Here is a 20,621-nt window from a genome sequence, read left to right as displayed (position 1 = left end):
CAATTCATTGCACGCCGCTGTCGCGTTAAAGATAAACAAACGTTAAAGTTTAGATAAACAAAGGATATGCTTTTATCCATTTTTTGCAGCAATTCCACTTTTTGTTTAATGGACTCCGAAAGATACTTTCGCTTTGTATATCCTTTACTTATTAGCAAATATATATCGGAAATTCTATTTGACATAATCGAAAGTTCAAGCTTACTTTTATAAAATTGCTCTAACAGTCTGCAAAAAATAATAATCCGGATCCAATTCGAAGATTAAGGAACAACGCAATCTGCAACATTAACAAAAATAGATAATTAGATAATTTTAGCTTAGCTTATCCCGTCTGTTATACATTAAACGCGCATTCGTAAACATATTTTGCGCACGCGCAAATTCGCAGCGGTAAAGGTCTTACGTGCATGCGTCAACGCGACGCATGCGCAGAAAGTTTGTAGCTTTGATGTACGGATTATAGATCATTCCGGATTATGGGTGTCCGAATTAACGACTTTTGACTGTATACTGAATACATGAAATGTTAATTATTTTCCTCTTTTTTGAAGATTCTGTTGTTGAACGTGACGCCTTAACAGAACGCATTTTTCCTTATTTGAGGAGATACACTGCTGAGAAAGGATATGAGTTAAACGTGAGTGACTTGCACTGGGGAATTCCAGGAGTGGGGCTTGTTGACCACAGTTTGCCAGAGTTATGTATGAATACTTTAGAAAAGTGGAGAACAAGAAGACGACTGTTGACTCTGGTAATGTGTACTACCTGATATGAAAAAAAGAGGTTATTTTTATGTGAGACTCAAAAGGGAGAGAGAAAAAAAATAATCTCTTTCTTTATATATATATATATATATATATATATATATATATATATATATATATATATTATATATATATATAAATATATATATATATATAATAAATATATTTATTATATATATTTATATATATTATATTATGTATATATATATATATATATTTTAACACATTTGTTTAAATGTAGGTAACCAATCCTTGTAATTTATTTTTAGGAAGAAAAATAAAACAGTAATTTTGAACAATAGAGAATATTTAATAAAATACTTCCTCTGCATCTGTTTTATATAAGAATTTGATGGAGTTAGTGAGGAATTTAGGAAACCTACTTTTGAAAATACTGGATTTATTAAAAATCCAGTATTTTAAAATGTAGATTTCACGAAAAAAATTTAAATTCTGTTATTACTTCTTACATACTACTTAAAATGAATCATAATTATTATCCAAGAAACTTTTAGCTCATTGTGATTGTGAGTTTTTAAAAATTGTAGTGTAATTTAATATCTTTGGAGTAAAATTTAATTAACTGTAAAAGCAAGAATGCAACAAAATGTTTCTTGCTTACCTGCATAGAAGTATTTTTACCGGATTTACTGCAGTTATCTGCTTTCTTTTTTACACATGTTGGTTTTCAAATTTTAATGTTAAATGTTTTGTATACAAAGATTTATTTCTGACAATGTCTCGTCTTATAAAAGGCATCTCTTTCAGTTCTTTGCTAAGTCTACTTCCAGAGAAAAAAGCAGACTTAAACTGGAAGAAAATTTGCCAATATAAAATTTAAAATTATGTGAAAAAAAAACCTTAGTTTGCAATAGATTTTGAATAAAATACCATGTCACTTTGTGGGAGAAAAGAGCTTTAGCTCCCCCTTCTAAAAGTGAGTGACCTGTGTCTGATCATTCTGAAAATATATGAGAGTTTTATTCAAACTCTACTCCAAGCTAAAGTTGCTTTTTTACCTAATTTTAAATACAAAGTTAGCCATAATATCCTCAGGTTCTTTTTAAATTCTAAAAATTTGAATTGTAAAAAGAATTGCTCGTGGCGTCTGTACGTACGTACCTCGCATAACTCAAAAACGAGTAGCCTCAGAACATTGAAATTTTGTGTATAGGACTGCTATAACATGTAGATGTGCACCTGGTATTTTGGTTGTAATCGGACACACCAAACGTATATAAATATATTTATATATATATCCACTCTGTTACCCAGCTCAGTGATCTCAGTTTCTTTACTCTTATGTGTTTGTAAATTGTACATTTTTTGCTTTAAAAATGATTGAATTATGTTGTTCATGTCTTCTGGTTAAGGATTTTATGCCTTTAGTAAATCTGTATGCAATATTTTTAGAATTATTAACAATTTTAAAGTTGTTTAAGTGCAGCTAAGCCTAATAATGTTTTTGATGGCTGCCATTGCTCTTGTTTACATTTGAAACAGCAGGATAGGGGATTTGTTGCCAATCTAGAGAAACTTAGCTTCGCAACAACAAAGGTAGCGTCTTCATTTATTATTGCGAATTAAATCATGCTTAATCCTTTCTGGAATTTTTTCGAGGAAATAAGTGTTTGTGATTTACTTCATAATTTTTAATACATATATTTTGAGTTTTTATGTATTTTTACCTTCTCGCGAAGTGAGAACTGAATTAATTGAATGAGAAATACTCAGTCGTCTGTGAAAAACTGTTTCTTTTTTGTTTTGTTTGCTTAATTTCTTTTATACATCGTTCTAGCTTTATTATAGTATTTGAATAGAACATGTGGCAACGATTAGATAATTCTTTAAATGATATAAATTTTGTGCATTCTGAGTTATAATATGAACGAAATATAATACAGTTAAGTGAACCTATCACCAGAATGTCGCTATGATAAACAAATAGAATGAATTTTAAAGAATGCATTTATTCCACTGTGGTTTATGCACTGTCTGCAAAGCAGATTTAATTCAATCCAATACGTTTAAATGAAATGCAAGAAAAAATGTGTATAATTTAATATTCTGTACAAGGAAGTCATGTGGTGTACACATCAGATTTTTTAAATGCATGGAAAGAAAGCTGAGTTTTGTTTACTGATGAAATCCCTTTTCACATCGCTTTTGAGAGATGGAAAAAATATAATAACTTCAACCTAAATAGCTTTCTGAACAGAATGGTTTCAGATAACTTGTTTTTGTAACATTGTTTCAAATTATTTTTCTTTATAGGACTTAAATGACTCTTCATTAGAGCCAGTACTCCGTTAAGACTGCAATTCAAACCATACTTATTTCTAAAATAATTTCATTTTACATAAGCAAGTATGTTATCCATGATAGCCTGAGAGCCACTCCATATGTTGAGATGGTTAGGGTAAATTAGCTTGCATACTGTTGGGTTTGAGTTTGAATCTCGAATAGGCCATAATTATGTGGGCACATTGATGTCTGAAAATAAAAGCAAGCACTGCAGTGGAACATGAGGCAAGTATGGTCTTTACCTCAGATTAAAAAGTACAAGGTGAGGAGCAGTTAAAATATAAGTAAGTATATATTAATTCAAAAGTAATAAATTATTTTGGTGGTATAGTTTTTTGGCCGTCTTTAGGCAAAAAGGCTGTCTATGAAAGTTTCAGCCAGGTTTTTATTATTATTTTTATTATTATTAACTTGTTGTGATTCATGGCTTGCAGCATCTCTTTCAGTGTTTTAGTGGAGGCTTGTTCGTGGTGACATAAATGAGGTCAAATCAGAGTGCTATGCAAGAGGCCATGTTGCTTTTGAGGACTGAATTTGAAGCCCTGACATGGGAGTGGAATCTTCTGCTGCGAGGGCAAAAGAGCTTTTATGTGCTAGATTCAAGAATTCCTACTTTTTCAAATTTGTGAGCATTGAGTGGCTCTGCTTACACTGCACAGGCTTCTCCAGCAACTTTGTGTTAATGAGGAGACACAACCTGTTGTCATGTGAAATGGGTTGCTGGGCTGGAGCTGTATTTCAGATTATTAAGATTATGTAAAGATAAATGTATAGATAGCTTTCAAGTACTGTAGTAAAAGTGCATAAGGAGATGAGAATTAGCATTTCAAAAATAATGATTTAAAAAGTCCAAAGTGAGATAAATATAAGCAAAGAGTTAATATAGCATAATGATGATTGGTAATAAAATGATAGCAAGTCATGACATGCATTTGATGTTCATTGCATTGATGCAATAAATTTGCAATGAATGTTCATTGCATTGTCCAGGTCTATTTGTTTGGGTGTGGTTAGTTCATCAGTTTTTCCCAAGGTGCATTTTTCTGTCACGTCCGAAAGGGCACCAAGTGGTAATTTAGTAATTTTTGAAGTGGTAATTTTTTTGCTTGCAGCTCTGCTTTCTGTGTTTTAGCAGATGCTTGCTCAGGGTGACATCTATGGGTTAAATCAGAAGTGCTGTGTGAGAGGCCACACTGGCTTAGGGGACAGAACTGTGACTTGAGAGCAGAATCCTATACTATAGGACAATGTCAACAGCCATACCATGCTGAAAGTACCGGTTCTCATCTGATCACCAAAGTCAAGTAGCATCGGACATGTTCAGTACTTGGAAGGGTGACCTCTTGAAAGCTTTTGTGCATTAGATTCAAGAATTCTGTCTTTCAAATTTGTGAGCATTGAGTGGCTACACAGATGCCATAAACTGCATCATAAGGATGGAATCAAAAGGTTTGATTATGTGATGATATTTACTTGTGTCCCTCTTCACAGCCACCAGTTTTTTCATTTTTATTTTAAATTCTTTGAATTTTAATGATTTCATTAAACAAATTCAGTTAATTTTGATACTTGTTAAGTATTATGCATGTAAAGCCATTTGATTAGTCAAATATATTGTGCAGATTGCTGTCTTAAACAAAATCTTTATATGTTTTCAGTTTTACCCACCTGCAAACAAAGATATAAGAATTTAATTTAGGCAATCTTTATGCTGTTTGTGTTACGTGGAAAAAGCAATAAAATTACCTTGACAATTTAACTTTTAAACTGACTACTTCTTAATGCCGTGGCAAAAAAAAAAAAAAAAAAAAAAAAAAAAAACAGTATTACTTAATTACTTTCATAATCAAAATAAAAACACTTTTTTTTTCAAAGAAGGTGAAAGATTCATCCCTAGTGTCTTGATAGAATCAAACATTAATTATTAATTTTCAAAACAAAATTCGAAAATTGCACTTTTGCAACAAAATCATCAATCTGCTATCTCTCACTAAAATAAAACTAATTCAGATCTCCAACCTGAAAACACATAAATTTCAGTACAAAATCTAGAGATAGCCTTAAACCCTTAACATTTAAAATACTACACAGATCTCTTCAAAATACCAGGGAAAGATACATCTCACATTTAAGAAGTCTACTCAACAAATATAGTCACAACTCTTAAAGTCTAATAGTCTCTTAAACACTTATAGTCACAACTAACTCTTAAACACTAGTAACTCTTAAACACTTATAGTCACAACTCTTAAAACTGATTTTTCTACTACCGCAATATGGTTACCCAGGTTCGATAAAATAATCATGTTTCTGTAAGGAACACATAGGTGACCTACAGTAGACCACAATTAATACTCAAAGAAACATACAGTAATAAAAATAATAAGCACATTTATTAAATAATTCAAATATTATTATTTAAGATAGCTGGCCAGACTACCCCTACAAAATCTTTTTAAAGGTTACTCATAGTTTTTTTTTTTTTTTTTTTTTCATATCAATCTCATTTTAAACATTATTCCATTAATACAAAAATCATAGTGAAACACCTCATATTAATCTTTTAAATATGTACTCAATTTAAACTCATGACAATTAAACATTTAAAAAACATAGCTAGCACTTTCTCAACTATTTTTTATTCATAACACTTTCTCAACTATTGATTGATCTATTAACAGCAAAATACAAATTTTAATCTATATAAAAAGTCGGCTAAGGCATTAGAACTTAACTCTTCCCAAATCCTAATGATTACTTATAAAAGAAAGGCAAAATAAAAATAGAAATGTTTTCTCACATATCCACTTATACCAGTCTGAGAGCCTCGGGAAGCTACCGGGATCCAGTCACAAAATGGTCCCACTCGGTTCAACAGCATTTAACTCAAAAAAAAAAAAAAAAAAAAAAAAAAAAAAAAAAAAAAAAAAAAATCAGCCTTTCCTTTTATTTTGAAGACTTTCTGAAGATAACAGAAGGAGATGGACAGCAGGAAATAACGACATCGCTCTTTTTCCATATTTTCCAAAGCAAACTGGAACTTCAGCACGAGCAATTCAGAGTCAACTCTTCCACACCTAGAAAACGACAAAGACATAATTAAGATGCTGAACCTTGGCCCAGATCTTCAGCCAGTTATGCCAAAATTTAACTGAAAGGAGCCCACAATGAGCTCGAACTGGTCCCCACTGCCAGTGCCATGGAGATAAACAATATTAGCCATAACAGCAGTCGCCCCCAAGGGGTCGCCGGGTAATGCTTCTCTCAAAGTTGATTAAAACAGGGCCAAATCTCACGAAAAATCTCTTTTTCTCCTACCGTGCAACGGCTTAAGAAAACTTAATTGACATTCACAAAGAAAATGCCTCTAATTCACTATTGGCTCAAACATTAATAAAATTTAAATTTAGCCAATCTTAAACAAAACTTGGACTCCCGCTAGCCAACTAGAACAAAAGTGATAAACCACGACCAAAATTCTAAGAAATTCAGAACTCTCTACAAGATGACAGACCTTTTCTTTCCCATGCAAAGAGGAATGTTTTTAACCTATAACTCTGTCAAAAATTGACACCCCTTAGAACTATTTGCCTCTGAATGAGCAAAATACATGTGTTCAACTCCCACGAAAAAGGAAATTGCAGCTGGCCGCAACTGACTGTTTCGTGGGAAACAGAAGTAATAAACCTCGCCCTTTTTTCTAAATCACTTCTTCAGCTAAACTTAAAGGAGCTTTGCTGTAATTGAGTTAAAGTTTAAACAATACTAAATATTATGCATTAATTCTTAAATACGAGCATTACAGATTTATTGTTCACAGAAAATAATATAATTACTAAATACTTTATGCACAGTAAAATAATACATAATAGTTATACACAACAAAATAATACATAACAATTTCCATAACATTAGTAATAAAAAACAAATTATTTTTTGTTGACCATAATTAAAATGTATTATAGCTTTAATTATAGTTATGTCTCCAGTTACCCATTCTTATGTGTTGATGTAACTGGGCATCTCACATGTAATCTTTACTTCTTTTTCGTATCCTCTAATGATTTGGCTAAACTAACTGTATTTCACAATATTACACAAATGAACCTTTTTTTTAATTAATTAATTTATTTATTTTTTAAGATTTTCTTTTTAAATCACTTAGGAGTTGAGGAAAAGAAATCTCTATGATGATGATCACAGTTAAATAAATAAAATGATAACAAACAGAAAAACTAATTTCTGACTGGAAGCAGAATTAAATATATTCCAATTAGTCAATTGTAGTCACTGGAATAGTAGCTCACTAATATCAGTGTAATTGCCTATCTCAGCAGAAAAACACAAAGCACGTATGGTCACAATGAATGCTGATGATCTTCCACACATGAATAATTAATTAAACAGTATAGTTTTTTTTTCCTATTGTAATTAATCATCCCCCAAAAAAATCTTGAAGAAATTAAAAACTGATATGAGTATTTTATTTATGTTTGATTGAAATAGGCATGTTAACAGTATATACAAATGCAGCTGTTGTATATGTGTGACTGTGTGCATTTATAATTTGCTTCTTGTAATGATAGAAAATTATTTGAATGTAGTGGCTTTGGTTCTCCATTCTGCTCCATATGATCTACATTTAGCTATATGTTGCATAATGAAAATATTATACAAAATGATTATAAATGTTTTTGGACTACATATAAGAATATTATACATATATATGTGTAAAATATTGTTTATTGATAGACATTTGCATGTGTTTTAGGTTGTGTTTAATGATAACATTGGTGCCACTCTTCTTCCACACACATTACCAAAGCCTCATTTTGAATCTGGAATGGAATCAGTGGAAAATGAAGAAGATAAGGAACTTTTTTACAAGTGGTATAAATTAGATTCTAAAGCATCTCCCATGGTATATGTGCTACAGCCTGTGATTACTCATTATCCAGCTATGGCAGGGGAAGATATTTCTGAGAGGAAAAATTCAACAAATAAATGGAAAGAAGAAGCCCAGAAAATGATAACTGTCTTTGGAAATATTCTTCCAGATGGCCAGAAGCAAAAGAATCTCACTTCTGGTCAGTAGCTCTGGCATATTACATAGCTAAGTTAGCTTAAGAAATTATTTTCTTCATTTATTTTCATATCTACATGACTGATTGAAAATTCATTTTCATAATACCCTCCAGTTTTATGAAGCGCAAAGTCAAAAACTTTATTATATGATACTTTTTGTATCAAATATGTATAGCTATGTAGTTTATTTTGTGCTATTCTGTTCTGATTTTTGTTTTCTTTCATATAAATAAACATAATAATGACATCTGATGTTTCATAAAAATATAATATAAATTTTGCCCTTTAATAAAATTATTTATTTTTCACTTCAAATGCTGTTTTGCCAGAATGATTATTTATCATGCTTCATATCTACATGACTGATTCAAAATTCATTTTCATAATGCATGCCTGTAAATATACCCACAGTTTTATATAAAGTTTTATACCAGCACAGTTTTATACAAAACTTCATTATATGGTACTTGTACTTATCTTAATCTGATTTTTGTTTCGTTTCATATAAATAAATACAATAATGACATCTGATGTTTCATAAAGATCTAAATTTTGCTCTTTTATAAAATTATTTATTTTTTACTTCAAATACTATTTTGCTAGAATGATTATTTATAAATTAAGTTGGCTCTTTTTCTAAAATTATGCATACCATTGTTTTGAATGTATATAAAAAAAGATTTCCACAACTCAACAGCTGCCTTGTGTTTTTATAATAAATGAATACTTATTTAATTGCAACAAATATTCTCTTTACTAATGCAGATTTATATCTATAAGCACAACTACTCTCTGTGATTTGAGTGGTCATTTGAAAAACTGTTAACTGGCTTAACATATTATTTTCATTGTCTATTCTAGTTTTGCAAGAAGAAATCAAATTTATAGTAACTGATGATCCTCAAGAAGCAAAAAGAGTTTTATGGATGCAGCGTCGTTTTACGCACAAGCCATCTAGTAGTGATAAATCATCTCCAAATACACGTAGAATTGATCAATCAAAAATCCAACTAGAAGACTATTTACCAGACACCCAGAAATTGGTATTTTATGTGAAGTGGCATGAAGAAGGGATTGATCCACAGAATTTTGAAGAGGATGAGCAGTATATATCAGATGTTTGCGATACTCTGAAAGATGAACTGAAAAAATTAATTGATGGTCTTTTAGAAGAGGATTTTCTTGATGAAGCTCATGATATATATAGAGGTACAATTTATCTGTTGATTTTGGAGCTTTTTTTAAATAATTAATGTATTATGATATATTTTTATAAAAAAAAATAAGCTCTTTGAGTGATTTATATAACGTTTCAGTATTTTTATGTAATTCACACTTCTTAATTTTAGTACCACTTATTAGGAAATAAAGAAAAAAACTCTGATTCTAAAGAAAAGCAGATAACTGAAATTAAAATCTTAATACAAATATTTTTGTTGTGGTAGACCTTGATTTACCAGCAGTAATAATGCCAATCAGTAGGCATGCACAGTACATTCATCAGTACTTCATCAATATACATTATCAAGCCTTTTAAAAAAATCAGAGTCTATTTTATAGTCAGTTTGTTACTTCTAAGCTATCTTTATCTTCACTTATCCTATTATAGCATCTCTTGGGCTATCAAAAGAATTGGTAATGCTACATACTTTTTAAATGAACAAAATGTTTGTGGAGTCATTGCAAAGGGCAGAAAAATTTGAAAGAAAACTGCAGTCTAATGTGCACTTCATTTTTGGAAATGTGTTTATATAAGAGAGAAATGTAGCTTAGAATCAAAGAAATATATTTATATTCTTTTCCCTGTAATATGAACTGTTTCCCTTAATGTACAAGGGTTGGAACTTTAATAGTGGCAACTATTTATTTACAAGGAATACAAAAGTGATTCATGTTACAATGTTTTACAATCCTTCAATATAGTTGCCAGCATTGTGTAGAACCCGTTTCCAACAATGTGGAAGTTGCAGAATACCTGTAGCAGCGCCTGTTTTGTTGATAGTTTGAATGGACCGGTCTACTGCCGCAAGAATCTCAGGAACAGTTTGGAAGCGAGTGCCACGAAGTGGTTCCTTCATCTTAGGAATTAAGTCATAGTCACAAAGGCTTAGATCTGGGGAGTATGGTGGATGGTAAAGCACTTCCCAGCCCCCATCGCTTGAAAAAAATCAGTCACAGCTTGCGCTGCATGTGGCCGAGCATTGTCATGCAAAATGAGAGGAGCGTTCTGCAGAAAGTGTCGCCGTTTTTTTCTCAAAGCTGGTCGGAGATTGTGCTCCAAAAATGAGCAGTAATACTGCGCAGTGATGGTCTGCTGTGGGGGAACGGTATGAGTTAGGATGACACCATCAGAGTCGTACACGAGAATCACCATAACTTTCACATTGTTGGGGTTCTGATGAAATTTCGAACGTCGTGGTGACCCGTGACAACGGCATTTGTTTGATTGGCATTTCAGTTTTGGCTGGTATGATTGGGCCCAAGTCTCATCCAGCGTAATGATACGGCATAAAAAAGCATCTCCTTTGCGCTCATAGCACTCCAGATGGGTTTGGGCAGCATCGTATTGTAGCCATTTCTGCATTTCCGTCAACTGATGTGGAACCCATCATGAAGCAATTTTTCTCATGGACAGGCGTTCCTTCAGAATGTGCAGCACAGTCGTATGCGCTAATCCTGTTTGTCCGACCAGCTGACGAATCGTTTGGTGGCGATCACTGTTCATTGGTGCGGCAACAGCTTGCACGTCTGCATCGCTGACACTCGGATGACCTGGCCGCAGCATGTCTGCCACGTTTTGGCATCCTTCATTGAATGCTTTCACCCATCTTGCTACAGTTCTGTAAGGCAATGCAGATTCCTTGCAAGCCTCTTGAAGCCCTTGATGACACTGTCGTGCTTTACGACCTGTGGCACATTCAATTTTTGTCCAACATCGTTGTTCTTGTTTTGAAAACATCCTGACAACACTTACTTTCGACTGCGAGCTAATACAAGCATCCGTTCTTCGTGTCACTCCGCATGCGCGTGACATAAGCAGGACGAGTCTTTTTGCTGAGAGGTAAGGTAGGTATGTAGTTTACATGTGGTATACGTGATATTCTTTATTTTTGTTGCGTAGCGTTTTTTCAGCTGTGTTGCCACTATTAAAGTTCCAACCCTCGTATAATCCTAAATGATAAAATGCAAAAAGGAAGAAATGATGTTTCTGTTCTAGTTTGAAAATGTAAATAATTAAAAACAGATTTAATAGTAAGAAGCAAACAGATGTAATGTAACACTGAATTGGTTAGCAAAATGTAGATAAAAATTTTAAAAACATGGTGTATCAACTATAAAAATGTTATACCTCAACTAAATTTTCTCTTTTTTAACTTAATTTGTTGTTGTATTTCCTTGTAACTTCTCAGACATAGTAAGAGTAACAGCTGAATTATTACTCATTATCCAAACTTACAAATTATCATATGGTATATGATGTATATATTTGTTGTTCAAATAATTCATTATTAAACTTTTGGTCTCAGATCAAATCATTTCTGCATTTACTTCTAATCATAAAGACAAAAATATTCATATTATGTTTATTTCAAGTTTACTTTCCTAACTATGGCTTCAGTAAATATTTTCATCAACAGCAGATTATTATTATTATTATTATTTTTTGATAATAAGTTTAATTTGGGTTATTTATTTTAATCCATAAAAATTCTTAAGTATATTTTTTTAAGAATTTTCTATTAATTTATAAAAATCAGTAAAGAGAGTAGCAGCTGCCACACTCATTAGAATACTAAAAAATAGCATTATTGCTTTGCAAAAATGGTTAAAGGATGGATGAATTATGAAATCATTTTTTATGTTCTTCATTCATTTAAAGTAAAAAGGTTATGTTTTCTGAAGTATAAAAAAGTATTTTACTGTCTTAACTTTAATCCTTTAAAATTGGTTCAAAATTATATGCATTGATGCATAATAAAGGTTTTATTGAAAATAATGTTCAGCTTTATGATTGTTTCATCTGCAAAAAGTTTCTCAACATGCATTTAAACTTTTGTTATTTTTCTCTATACCAAAATGGATTTACCTGCTAACTGGAGAAAATTTTTATAAATCTGAATACAGTTTTTTCTTAGTTTAACAATTTTCTTTCCCTGCATTTTCTTGAGAATTCTGAATCAATTTCAGGATTACTGTTTTTATTTTGAAGAACTTTTGACACAATATATATTGAATATAATATTTAATCTTCTAACATTATTGGAAAAAGGGCTAAACTTTTTTTGAAGTAATTTGAATTTGTTTTTACCATATTCATTAAATGCCCAAAAAGCAAACCTTATCTAAGTCAGCTCGATAAATCTGTTTCTGAAATCCAAATTATGGTATGATATCATCCAATGACATGTAACATATTTTCCATAAAATACTCTGGTGGACAATTGCTAAGGACAGATGACAGTAGCTGCATTGCAACCACAAAATGGAAGGCAAGAAAATGTGGAAATTAGCATGAGTGTGGGAAGCAGTAAGATGTATTATGTGTATGCAAATTTCATATTGCTAAAGTTGTTCGTCATTTGATAGCACTGCTAAGAAATATAAAGGATTTGGTACATATTGAGCATTGTTATTAAAAAGCAGAATTTAACAGGAAAGAATCAATTGACAAATTTGCAATTTTCGGGGTGTCCAACATCACTTGGAGGTTTTTACGCCTGACAATATTATTGGCAAGACTGAAGAAGGGTGAAAAATAACAGATATTCCTATGGAATTCAGTGTCAGCCACAGTGTTGTTTCAAGACTTTGGAAATCATTTCAAACAAATGGAATGTGTAACAAACATTACGGAGTTCATGTTCACAGCACATGCCTGCGAAAGATAGATACATAGTGCTAGCGACAAAAAGGGACCTCTGCAGCACAGCTACTGAGGTAGCAAATCTGCTACTGGCAAGTGAATCTCCTGAAAAATTGTAGCCACATATTTGTATCAAGGTGGACTATACATCCACTGTTCTCTTATGTGCATTCCATTGTCTAGACATCACCAATCCCCCATTTGCAATAGTGTCATCAGCATCGCAGTTGGAGGGAGAAGACTGGTCTTATATACTGTTCTTTGATGAAAGTAAGTTCAGTCTCTCATCTAATTGTGGATGACAACTGATGTAGCATGAGAATGGTACTGCATATAGTCCGACAAACATACAGGAAAGAGACAATATCTTACATGTAGTATCATGGTATTGGCTGGGATCATGATCAATGGGCATATGTCACTCTATATACTTCCAACTGGGACTATGACTGGCCAGTGTTTCATTAACCCCTTAAGGCACACATTAATTTTTAATTTTCGGTCAAAAAATCACCTATTTTTTTCTTGCATAATCATATTCTCTAGTGCATTTTAAGACATGATCGACAAATAAAAGTAATTTTTAACTAAAAATTTAATTAAAAAATCTTATTTTTAATTTTGGAATAATATCACTTAAAGTTGTCTTTTGTTATGCTCCTTTGTATTAGAAAAGACAACATACAGGGGTACAAGTATAGGCTAATTTAAAAATATATATATATATTATACAAACAAAGTGAAAACGATTTGATTACATGTTTATTTTGAATTTCAAGTTATTAAAATCAAATTAAATCAAATTTTCATACTTGCAAACATAAAATTGACTAAAAATTCAGTTTGGTATGATATACCATGAAGCATGGTACTGCGCAAAGTCCAACATTACAGTTCCTACAATAGTATCTTGTTTCTTTCCTTATCTTTTTACCCCTCTCATCTCTTTTACTGCAACAAACGGCGCAATTTCTACAAGGGGCCTCTTTCTTTTCTGTAGGTGGTACAAATTCGGGAAAGTGCCTTTCAGTTAGTCTCAGAGGCCCAGGTTGGTAACCAGGCCGACCTGTTCTTTTGGGTAACACTTTTGAATGGTATTTTTCACTTAATTTTTCCACAAGCGTTTTAGGGAATTCCAAATGGTCCCGTTTGGTTGATTTATACTAATTTGATACCAATTCCTTGCTATATCCAAAATTTTGTTGTCATTATCTTCCAATTCACTTCCATCACTCAAGAAATCATCACTCTCATCGCTGAAACTGTCTGATAAATTGGCATATTCAAAATTGTCATCGTCAGAGTCGCTCATTATCAGATAACTTTTTTTAAATTACAAAAACACTTAGTAATATAATTTGCAGTTAACTGCTTACTTTTATTATATTTACGTAATAAAAATGGATATCTTACCTTTTCCACACCAAACGACTACTTTATAGCAAAGAATTCCTAACAAACTTATAGCTAATCATCAAAATGCGCCATGTGGTTTACACAAGAAAAATGCTGAATAGTGGTGCCATCTATGTCAAATAAGTTTAATTATAATCTAGCCTATTTATTTTTACTGGAACGGATCTCAGACAAGCATTAGAAATGAAATAACGCGAGATACAAGGGCGCCCGTGTGAGACACGGGCATATGCAAATTTGCCGGAAACTTTCGCCCATGTGAGACACGGGCAAATGCGTTAAGGGGTTAATGATGTTCTACTGCTGCATGTTCGCATGTTCCATGGTGCTGTCAGTGATAAATTTGTTTTCACAAAAAACAATGCAACATGTCATCGAACAGTCTCTGTCTGGGAGTGTCTAGAGAGCGTCCAGATCTGAATCCCACTGAAAATATTTAGAGAGGAGTCTTTCTGGTCGACGGTGCCCTCCATTAAACAAAGACATCTTCATCTATGTACTGACAGAGGAAGGGGATAAATTACCCCAACAGTTGGTGGATAATGTTGTGCAAAGTATGACATGATGTGTGGAATCTTGCATAACCCTCCATGGTGGCCATATTCCGTATTGACATCTTACACTAAAATACATCTTACACTAAAAAAACCTGCGGAAAGTGATTGTGTCCCCCCCCCACACACACACTTTTACATGTTCTGCACAAAACGACCATTTTGTCCCTTCAACAGTTTTCAAAGATTTCTGGATTTGAAGCATAATAAATTATCTTTATTGTTATATCCTAGTATTTTGGCATTATTTTGTCTTGGCGTCTAACTACACTTACTTTTTTACACAGTATATAACTGTTTGTGATCCAGCCTTAGCAGTTGTCCGCCATGTATATTTCCTTATGACTTCTGCAGCTTTGAGTTTGCTTTCAGTGTTTATTGTGAAAAATTTTTTTGATCTTACAGTACCATATAGAAAAATTTCTGAGGTAGAGATTTGTCGGCCATTAGTAAAAGAGCAGAGAATTATAGAAGCTGCAAGATTTAGGGTGAAATATAATTTTTATATCTGATTGATTTCACTTTTAAACTAATAACTGCTGTGATAAATAACATTTATATGATAACAAATTAACATCTTCAAATTTGTCTCCTTTGTTGGCATGAGTTCTGACAAAAATAAGAAAGTTCTTAAAATGGAAACGGAAACAAGTTCTATGAAAAAAATTAAAATTTACGTAAACCTTATGTTATTTCTTTTAAGGATTGTCTTAAATACTTTCAGGAATTGAAAAGCCTTTATATATAGAACTAATTCAACAGTATCAAGCATGCCAAAAGTTAAGCAAGAACTTCTTGCATTGTGAAACCAGCCTTCAATCTGTAAAGGAATATATAACTGGAAGTAAAAGCTCTCCTTTAATAGTACATGGACCTTCAGGCTGTGGTAAGACATGCCTTATGGCAAAGATTACAGAATTAGCATCTACATGGTCCCCTGGAGCATGTATAGTTACTAGGCTTGTGGGCTTGACTGCAGAATCTGCAACTCAACAGCAGCTTTTGAGAAGTATATCAGAACAGTGTTGTGCCTTGTATGGTGAGCACCCAGCTGTAGCTTCTGCAGTAAGTTTAAATTTACAGTAATAATAAATTTGATTACATATTTTCATTCTATGCTTGGTACAAACATTCATTTGGGGAAAAGTTTGTGTATTTAAATGAGCAAGTTTTATTAATTTAATGGCATTAATGTTATTATTGTTTTCCTAAATTTTGTTTTACTTTCTACAAAATGTATACTTTCTACAAAACATTTTGATAGCTTATTTAATTTCCTCTGCTACATGAAACTTCTTCTGTAAAAAAGATAAAATATCTAATGAATTAATCATTAATATTAGAGAGTAACGCTTTGTATAATATGAATTAACTTTCAAAATTGTTTAAATTTATGTGTAACTTAAACATTTGCTATAAACAAAATTTAAATTATCACTTGTAAAATGTTTAATAATTCGTGTATTGAATTTTTTTAAATATTGTTGTTAGATGTCTCTAAACCTTCAAATTCTTCTCATTGTATTATCTTGTGCATTTATTGAATTATATATTTACATGTTTTGTATTTGGGGCCACAAGATTTTTTATATAAGTGTTTCGTATATGGAATTGTTGATTTTGTTGTTCTGAGTGTGGCAGTTTTCAAACTGTAAAAATAGCTTAAGTAAGGTATGCTTTTTACAGGCCTTCCCAACCTATCTTTCCCGAGATTTCTAGAACTCATGCTACACCACCCCGGGCCCATATTGCACTATAAATATAGCTGAGAGAGCTCAGACCTGTTGTTTCTGCTGTTGTTATTCAACTGTAAGATTTAGCATTAGCCTGAGTTGTGAGTTTACTCTGTAAGTGATTTTAGCAGTTGCCAATATCTCTCTTGCAACTAAGGAATTACTTAATGATCAGGTGTTTTCTTAAGCTATCTGAAGGTATTTATTATGCTGTTTGTAATTAATTTTTATAATAAAGTGTTAATTTATTTCTTTTTATCCGGAGTGATCATTCAGAGAGATATCAATGAACCAGTAGCCTGCAAGGTTGGTGTCAGAGGTGGAATCTGATTGAATGCTAATAACCAGATGATGAAGAGAAGAATGGAAGAGCATCTGAAAGCAGTTTTGGAAATGATTGCTGCAGGAGGATGGAGAGTGTTGTTCTGGTTAAAGAAGAAATTGTGAATGCTGTGATTTAAAGATTGGATCAGAAATTTCTATAACTGGCTTCGTCTATGTCCTGGTTCTGTGTTGTTTGAATGCTCTGGCTTATCCTGTTTTGAACAACATCCCAGTTGAGTTCCCTATTCCCACAACTGATCTCTCTCAACATGATGCAAAGTCATCATGGAGCATAATGAAAATCCAGTTCAAAATTATTTTGTGGCAAATTAGTGAACTTTGACCAGAGCCTTAAATTTGCCTCCATTGTTAAAAGAAGAGACTACTGACATCTTACAGATGTTTCCAGCCAAAATGTGTTCAGATATTGATGCTTTAGTTAATGCATTAGATCTGTAGTTTAGAGGAACAATCCTGAAAATTACCAGCATTGCAGCTGAAGACCATACAGAACTGGCGAGTCATGCTGGAAATTTAATGCAGCTGGCATTACCATATTGCAGCCAAGAAATTAAACATACACTAAATCTCCAATATTTTGTGGATGCTATTAGAAATCCCAACATACATCAAGCACTCTGAATAGCGGATAATAAAGATTTGAAGAGTGTTGTAGTGCATATTATGGGAAAACTGCACAGAATGTCATTAGCAAAGATTGTCGGCATGTAAGGGGTGTCAACAGTGTGGAAGATATAGTGCTGAAAATGCAGTATAGTTTACAAAAAAATTCGAAATGGTGGAAGCTTCCAAGGCAAAATAAAATAGTAGCACTAGAAAAGGGAAATGTTGGAATTGTAAAAGGGGGCATTTATGGAAACAATATCATGTCCCTGAAGTTAAAAAAATCAAAGATGCCTTCATAATGGTTTGGTTTATTTTAACTAACTAAGCACATGAGCAGTGTTATTCTTAGGATTTTTTTGGAAGAGTAAAAATACTCCTTGACTTTTTTAGGAGGAGTGAAATACGGAAATAGCATAAACTACATATACAGAGACAAATTTTCTATATATATATATATATTAAAAAAAAAAAAAAAAAAAAAAAAAACTTTTTTAATGGACAAAATGAAATAGAAAAAAATGAGGATGCTATTTTTGTTTTTGACATTTATAGCATATGTTAAGTATTAGCAGAAAATATTAAACATTATAAATAAAATAATTTATTTTACATTAAACGTTTTAAATGAAATATTTATTTAATATAACAAATTTAATATCCTTTTCCTCTGATTTTACCACAATGTTACAGCTGATTTCCTTACAATATCAAACCTCTGTTCAAATTAAAGTTACAAAAAACATTTATTCTTGGTTGCATTTTAATTTTAATATCTTTTCCCCTGATTTTCCGACAGTGTTACAGCTGATTTCCTTACACTATCAAACCTCTTTCCAAAAAGCATTTATTCTTGGTTACTTTGCAATTTTAATCTCTTTTTCCCTGATTTTCTTACAATATCACAGCTCTTTCAAAATTAAAGTCGCAAAAAACATTTCTCCTTGGTTACATTACAATTCTAATCTCCTTTCCTCTGATTTTCCCACAAGGTTACTGCTTTTTCAAAATTAAAATCACAAAAAACATTTCCTCTTTGTTCTTTGAAATCTGGGTCTTGCTCAGATATTCTCGTTAGAATTTCCAGTTGTTTTTCTGTTGACTCTTCTTTCATTAAAGCAATATAGGGGCTTTGTGAAACATCCTCATGCAAATTTGATTCTAATACTTCTGAAAAAGCTTTAATTATGTCTGTAACTGAATTTTGAGATAAATTCAAGTGAGTCTCTTTCACAGTTTCATTTCCTCAGGATTTCATAAGCATCATTAAAGGCTTAAATTTCGTTAAAGGAAGTTCTTCTTTTCCAATAGTGTAAACAGTTTTGAACACTGAAAAATCCCCATCTGTTGTTGTAGATTTTTCCTTTTTGATGATATTTTCAAGAGCTTCAATATCTTTCTTGGCATTTAAAGCCTGTGTTCTGTAGTTTTTTCGTGGCGAGACAGAGTACTTCTTTGGAAACATTATAAATCCATCACACCCACGCCATCCTTTATATTGGCAGATTGACATATTTTACAAAACATATTATTTTCCACTTTATTGAAGAAGGCCCAAGGAAATTCTTTAACCCACTTACTTTAAAACTTATCATGTTTCTTCTGGTTGTTCATCAGTCTTTGGTTTCTTAGCTGACACTTCTGAGCTGGTTGACACTTGGCTTGACGGTTTTTTATAAAAAAAAATCCTTGATGGATTTAGAACTCATATTTAAATATTTAAATATTTCCTTGATGGATTCAGAATTCATATTTAAATTAATTTTTCTCCTGGAATAATTGCTTCGGTCTCAAGGGTACCACTCGATTGAATTAAATGGTTTTAAAAAATTAGTTAGAAACTAAAAAAATATTTTTTATGTGCTTCTCGTAAAAGCTGATCACTTGTAGAAACTTTCGTTTCCTTTAGCAGACTGTATGGAATTTCTTAAACTTAAAATTTTCTTCATATGCGATCTTAATTTCACTTAAAATATTAATTTTTATATGAAAGGAATTTATCTTATAAACGCGAATATAAATAATAATCATTTTAAGAGGGACATTTAGTTAAATGGCGATCTCGCACCATCAAATTAAAACAATAATAATAATAAAAGTTATACTTCTCTCCTACAGAATATTTCAAGAAAACAAGAGTATTTACAGCAGAGTTTGTACAATCCGAAAAAGTACTTATTTTTGCCAAAAAATCGGTAAAAATCTCAAACTTTATGCAAAATACTGATTTTTGAATGGATAGATGTCAGCTAAATATCGATTTTTGCATGGGGTGACTCTTAACAAATTAATTTCATATAACCAGAACGTTAAGTCCCGATTTGTCCACTATACTACAGGTCAACCTAAGTTGAAAACATTGGATATACTAGAAACTGTATGCGTCCGCTGAAGAATATAGTTCTACCATTTCGAGAAGTAATATTGTAAAAATTACGCTGTGAAATATGATTACTGCTGAACAAGGAGAACGTAAGGGAAAAAATGTGTAAAACGATAGATTAATTTGCGTCCAGCTTTTTAATTAAAAATTTGCTAAGTCATTTCAATCATTCGATGATTAGCAGAAAGACATCCCCTTTTTTTTGGCATTATTGGCGAAACTGCAAATTCCAGCAACACCGACTTCACCCCACTATCAATGAGAAAAGCGATTAAAGCATTCATTCATTCACTGATCGGGAGGAGAAAAAAAGCAATTCATGGCATCTGCCATCATCTTCGACATATGTGTTTAATTTTTACGCTCATAAAACTGGAAAACCATCGCACAGTGCCGCTAAGATTATCGTTATGAATGTTTTTGTCAAATTACGGGAGCATTTTCCTAATAAATCCGATAATGATATTGTTACTTTTGCTGCTGATTTGACTGGCGTTTCTGTTGACAAGCGTTGACAAGCATAAATCGCATGAAATCCGAATTGAAAGATAATGGAGGATTTTCGAC

The 20,621-nt window shown here is 32.1% G+C and overlaps 1 protein-coding gene across 3 annotated transcripts in view; it reads left to right on the top strand.

The window, feature by feature from the left end:
• The window catches only part of LOC118192357 (NACHT domain- and WD repeat-containing protein 1), a 342,710-nt gene that overhangs the window by 255,223 nt on the left and 66,866 nt on the right, over positions 1 to 20,621 (top strand). For all 3 annotated transcript variants that reach the window (XM_085820425.1, XM_085820426.1, XM_085820424.1), the window contains exons 5-8: positions 555 to 754; positions 7,843 to 8,158; positions 9,018 to 9,365; positions 15,715 to 16,055. In XM_085820425.1, coding sequence (XP_085676551.1) covers positions 555 to 754; positions 7,843 to 8,158; positions 9,018 to 9,365; positions 15,715 to 16,055 — 1,205 coding nt within the window. The remainder of the gene's footprint in view (positions 1 to 554; positions 755 to 7,842; positions 8,159 to 9,017; positions 9,366 to 15,714; positions 16,056 to 20,621) is intronic.

Source organism: Stegodyphus dumicola, chromosome 7 (assembly GCF_044657685.1).
Source record: "Stegodyphus dumicola isolate Sdum_Otavi_A_Nest chromosome 7, ASM4465768v1".
Classification (NCBI taxonomy): domain Eukaryota; kingdom Metazoa; phylum Arthropoda; class Arachnida; order Araneae; family Eresidae; genus Stegodyphus; species Stegodyphus dumicola.
This window is presented reverse-complemented; position numbering and strand designations above follow the sequence as displayed.